Source organism: Otolemur garnettii, unplaced genomic scaffold, assembly GCF_000181295.1.
Source record: "Otolemur garnettii isolate 467f Iridium unplaced genomic scaffold, OtoGar3 scaffold00245, whole genome shotgun sequence".
Lineage (NCBI taxonomy): Eukaryota > Metazoa > Chordata > Mammalia > Primates > Galagidae > Otolemur > Otolemur garnettii.
Window position 1 is genome coordinate 919,335 of NW_003852640.1, and position 5,884 is coordinate 925,218.

Consider the following 5,884-nt stretch of genomic DNA (forward strand, 5'->3'; position numbering starts at 1 on the left):
CCTTAGGTGTACGTGGCTGGCGCCTTAGCCGGTTGAGCTATAGGCGCCGAGCCCCTTCATATATTTTTTAAAGAGATGGAGTCTCGTTGTATTGCCAAGGCTGGACTCTTGGGCTCACGCAGTCCTCCCACCTCTGGCTCTTGGTGGCTGGGACAGACAGCCCGGACACCCAGCCAATTTTTTCTTTTTTCTCACCAAGCAATTTTTTTCTTGTGTAAATGGACTATTGCAGCCTTCTTATGAGTACTTGTGTTTTAAGAGCTGTTGATGTACTGGAGTTGGCAGTGGGAGAATTCTAGCCCAGGAGCTAGGGAGGGAAGAGGACAAGATTGCGCCCGGGGCGCTGCCTCGGCAGGGAGCCGCCTCCGGGCTGTGACCTGAGGAATTCGTGCCGTCGCGGGCCGCTACTGAGTTGGGAGCAGGAAGGAGTGTGCGCCCGCTGGGACGCTTGTGGGACCGAGTCTCGGAGCCCTGCGACCAGCCCTAGTTTGGCAGACGGGGCGAGGCGCTGACTGCAGCTCCCCTGGGCCCCGCCCCGCCCGTGGGGCATCCTGGGTGCGGGGGCGGGGCAGGAGCGGCCTTTTTAAGCGGCGCGCGCGGCCGCAGGGACAGGGAGGCCGCTGGGGTGGAAGCTCCCTACGTGCCACCGAGTCCCGCGCCTGTCGGCATGGCCGCCCTGCTGCCTCTCGGCCCGCCGCCCGACGAGCAGGACTTCATCCAGGCCTACGAGGAGGTGCGAGAGAAGTACAAAGGTACGGCACCTCCACGGCCCGGGCGCCCTGCCATCTGGCTTCGCCGCTCCAGGTCGGCTAGCCTGACAGCCTGGCTGCTGACCGCCTTAACCATGGGGACCCTCCGAATCGCGGCCCAGCCAGAGCCCGGCCACTCTGCCGGCCTCGCCAGCCTTGTTCGTCCCCCATTGCTGGCTCCCAGGGAAGGGACCGGCGTGCTCTGCTGAGCCCCACCGTCCATGCCCTTAATAGGACATCCTGAGGCATGCATGAGTGAGTGGGGTGGGACGCCGCGTGGGTGGGTGCCCGCAGAGATTGTCAGGGTCCAGTGTGCATAGCCAGCAGACACGTGGGTCAAGACTGAGCCATCGGCTGCCCCTCCTCTGGGGTGCCTTCCCATGGGCAAGGGTGTCTGAGGCTGCCTGGCAATGGATTACATAGTTGTTGCCTCTCCTCACCTCCCCAAACTGGCTTAGGCCCGACCTGCCACTCTTCTTTGGCAAAAACCCCTGGGACACCCCTTCTCTATCCCTGGGGGGCAGCTGTGGGCTGGGTAACTCAGAGCAGCCCCTTGGTCCTCTCTAGAGGAACATGGGAATGGCCTGCCTACCCACTATGTGGCTTGAGCAGACCCCCTTGTCCTGCTCCTTGCCTGCCTGGAGCCTCTGGACTGCTCAGGTCCTCATGGCTATCAGCTATGCTTGCAGCCCAGCTGCCTGGCTTGGGTTTGGATTGTGGGGCTCAGAGTAGGCATGGACACAGCTCTGGTTCCCAGCCCATAGAGGTTTAGAGGCCTGGGAATGAGCTTCTTCTGGAGGGTCGGGGTGAGGGCCCTGGGCAGTGGCTGACCACAGCAGGTTCCAGCTTCCTGCAGCCGGTTTTGCTGGCTCTGCCCCCAAGGGCAGCTCAGGGAGAGAGGTCCTGCTGGGGCTCTGCCCGGATCTCTATGGCTCTGCTCTCCACTATGACCGCACCCAGCTAGCCAGGGTAGGTTTCACAGTGCCTGGGCCTCATCTCTTCCCTGTGTACCCCATGGCCAGCTTTCCTGGTCAGGGCAGATGTGCTGCTATGGTCCTCTTTGCCAATGTGGTCCTGTTTGCCTGTGTGATCAGGTCTCCTAAACCAGCGGAGATGCTCCTGTGAGAGTGGGTACCTGACCACTGCACCCTGGGGATGCCAGGAGGCCTGCCTGGGCTCACACTTTCCATGCTGGCCCTGCCTTGGAGGGCCCACCTGGACAGAGATGGGTGCAAGCAGCCGCCTACCTGGGCCACAGCCTTTCTGGAAAATCCCAGGGTAGAACTATTTATGAACTGGCCGCTTGGTTTAAAGTGGGGGTACCTGTGTAGACTAGTGTTTCCTTCTGGAACCCTCCTTAATCTGATCAGGTCTCTGGATTGTGTGTGGTGCCAGAGCCTGTCCTGGTCATTTGCTGAAGCAGTCCTGGCCCAAAGGGCTCTGTTTCTTCCTCTTATGGGGTGGGACCTACTTCAGATTTATCCAAGAGGGTCCCGATGGATCCCTAGAGGTAACTGGGTCCTATGTTTGCGCCCTTCCACTCAGCCCAGCTCACCTGGAGGCCAGGGTTGGTACCAGGTACTCAGGGCTGTTTTGGCCCATGTCTGTCTCATGGGCTTGGTGACGGGGGCTGACAAGGGGGTGGGGACTCTTGCCTAGGTCCTATGTGTGAACATTGGGGTGCTTGGCCCAAGAGGAGATCGTCACATGGTGGTGCAGCTGCCTGCATTGTGTGGTATTGACCTGAGAGTCTCTAAGGCTCTTTATGGGATGTACCAGGTACCTAGCACCTCAGCTCCCAGCTTAAGACATGGAGGCAGGAAAGGGGCTGGGCTGGTGCCTGTGGCTGAGAGGCATAGACCAAAGCCGAGGAGTGGCCTAGGGGAGGCCAGAGGTGGCCCCATGTGTCCCCATGTGTCCCATACCTATCTAGGCCTCTTAGACCTGTCTTAGGGCTGGAGCCTGTCCACCCTGTCTCTGGGGTAAAGGTGTTGTGGGAGGGTGTTCTCAGGGAAGAGAGGAGGACATGGCACCTGCTATTGGCCAGCCAGTATCTGAGAATCCCCTCTATTGTGTGCAGCTAGAAAAAGGGTTCGGGAGTGCCATTCATTCTGGGCCCACCTCAGCACTGGCCTGCTCTGAGGAGGGCAGGGAGGCCCAGACCTGCTACCAGGGACCTCTGCCCAGCTGAGGATAGCTCTGGCTTCTGCTTCCTGACCTCCTCCCTGCTCTGGCACTTGCCCCCAGCACCGCCCTCCCTCAGGGCAGGGAGATGTCACCTCCCTATCTGACCCTCACTCTAGTGACCTTCACCCCCTGCTTCTCAGGCCCTACCCTGGACACGTCATTTCACTCCCTGGCTCTCCCCTGGAAATCCCCAGTCTTCCTTATGCAGCTGGTCAGTTGTACTTTTCTCAGAACGTGTTCAACTTTCTGTCTGCCCCTCAGCTCTCCACATTCTTCCCTCCTTCTCTTCAGGGGCTGATTCCTCAGGGACTGAGGCCACTGGGGCTATGGTGGGAGAGCTGTGGGTGCCTCATGGGAGGGGCATTCCTTGCATTGACTGTGGGCTAGTGTCTTGCAGCCAGCTAGCCAGTGGCAATGGGATTCTAACCCCCGGGGCTTGGCCTGTGATAGCTCACAGAGGCTGAGCCACCTGGCTATGCCACGGGGGCCTGAAGAGGCCTGTGGTCTGGTGTGGGAGGGTAGGGAGATAATGTAGGTGATGGGAAAGGAGGGTGTTTGGTGAAGATAGAGCATCCTGGACCCTAGGCAGTGCTGCACACACAGGGGAAGGGCCTGTCCTTGGGGTCAGGGTACAAGGTGCAGGGTGGGGAATGGGCAGTAAGTCAGCCAGGGGCCAGGGCAGCTGGGAGTAGAGACTTTGAGGTTGTCTTGTTAGGGATAGGACTAGGGTGGAAGAAGAGTCAGCGTGCTGGGGATGCTTGGGGATGCCGACCATGCTATGAGATGATCCCAGAAGGGCTAGTGAATGTGAGAGGGGAAGGCAGAGGTGAGTATTATTGGTGGGTGGGTAGAGTCAGTCCCTGTAAGATGCACCCACCTGGGAGATCTCCTGTCTGGGAAAAAAGTGGGGCTGAAGAGGGCCAGGAGGAGCATCAGTGTGTCCCTGGGGCACTTGCCATGTGTTTGGCCTGTGCTTTCTTCAAGACTCTCAGAGGCCCTGGGACTTCCTGTTGCCATTGTGCCTGGACCTCTCCTCTTGTGTTCCCACTCTTTCCCATCCTGGCCTCCTAGCTTGGTTTATCTCTGTCTTTGACATTGGCCTTAGGCCCTTGGCCAGAATTTGCAGGACATTTGCATGGGTGAGTGGGTTAGGGTGGCTGGAGCTCAGCTGGCAGAAGCAGAGGCTAGCGGTTATTCAGGGATATCAGGAGTGAGTTTTTTGGTCTGCATTTACCGTCAGAAGTAAAATATGCTAAAAAAAAAAAAAAAAGAAAGAAAAAAAATCAAGTACTGTAGAAGTGCATGAAAAATGGTGAGAGTCTCATCTCTGGGAGAGAGAGACAATACAGAGATGTGGCCTGCCCTTTAGTGAGCTCTGAGGGTGATGTCCTCTGCAGCCACTGGCTCTCTGTGTCAGCAGATTAGGTTGGCCTCATGCTAAGCATTGCTGCTTTTACTACTAGCTTTATTGAGATGTAATTCAGACACCATACAATTCACCCATTTAAAGTGTACAATTCGGTGGTTTTTGGTATATTCAGAGTTGTGTAGCCATCATCACCATCAATTCCAGAACATTTTTGTCACCCAGCCCCTGCCTCTTTTGACTATTTCATATGCGGAATCATACAATCTTGTGTCTGGCTTCTGTGACTTACCATAATGCTTTCAGGGTTCCTGGTGTTGTAGTATAGCACACATCTGTACCTCCTCTCGTGGTGTAGGTGCACCCACTTTTGCTTATGTATTTGTTAGTTGATGGATATTTGGATTGTTTCCACCATTTGGCTATTAAGAATGATGCTGTTGTGAACATTTGCATATAGGTTTTTGTGTGGATGTATTTTTTAATTTCTCTAAGGGTAAAAATTCTCAGTCATGTGCTAATTCTATATTTAACCATTTGAAGAACTGCCAGGTTAGGCTGGGTGTGGTGGCTCATTCCTATAATCCTAGCACTCTGGGAGGCTGAGGCAGGTGGATTGCCTCAGCTTCACAGGTTTGAGACCAGCCTGAGCAAGAGTGAGCCCCCATCTCTAAAAAATAAGCAGGTGCTATGGTGGGCGCCTGTAGTCTCAGCTACTTGGGAGGATGAGGCAAGAGGATCACTTAAGCCCAAGAGTTTGAGGTTGCTATGAGCTGTGATGCTACGGCACACTACCAAGGGCATCAAAGTGAGACTCTGTCTCAAAAAAAAAAAAAAAAACACCAAAAAAACCCCCAAAGAACTACCAGGTTGTTTTTTATAAGTAGCTGCACTGTTCTACATTCCCAACAGCAGTGTGTGACGCTTCCAGTTTCTTCACATCCTCACCCACACTTGTTACTGACGTTTGATTATAGACGCCCTTTCCTAGTGGGTGTGAAGTAGTATCTCATTGTGATTTTGATTTGCTCTTCCTTATAGCTAATGATGTTGAGCACTTTTTCATGTCATGTGCTCAACACTTATGCTGGTTACTTATGTATCTTCTTTTGAGAAATGTCTAATCCAAATCCTTTGTTCATTTTAAAATTAGGCTTTTGTATTGTTATTATTAAGTTGTAAGTGTTCTTTATGTATAAATCCCTTATCAGATATATGATTTCCAAAATGTTCTCTGATTCTGTGGATTGCCTTTGATGGTGACCTTTGAAGCACATGTATTTTAATTATTATGAGTCCAGTTTATCTTTTTTTTTCTTTTTTTGGTTGCCTTTGGTTTTGGTGTCATAACTGAGAAACCATCACCTCATCCAGAGTCATGAAGATTTATGCCAGTGTTTCTTCTAAGAGTATTATAGTTCTAGCTTTTACATTGAGGTTTTTGGTTCTATTTTTTTTTTTTTTTTTGAGACAGAGCCTCAAGCTGTCCCCCTGGATAGAGTGCCGTGGCATTACAGCTCACAGCAACCTCCAACTCCTGGGTTCAAGCGAGTCTCCTGCCTCCGCCTCCCAAGTAGCTGGG

General features: G+C 53.7%; 1 protein-coding gene across 2 annotated transcripts in view; it reads left to right on the top strand.

Moving 5' to 3' along the window:
* The window catches only part of PLEC (plectin), a 56,994-nt gene that overhangs the window by 2,399 nt on the left and 48,711 nt on the right, over positions 1-5,884 (top strand). The window contains exon 1 of one of the 2 annotated variants that reach the window (XM_012813072.2): positions 631-752. The exons of the other annotated variant lie outside the window; for it this stretch is intronic. Coding sequence (XP_012668526.1) covers positions 668-752 — 85 coding nt within the window. The 5' untranslated portion in view covers positions 631-667. Of the gene's footprint in view, positions 1-630; positions 753-5,884 lie in introns of those variants that run through there. 2 annotated transcript variants of the gene reach the window in all.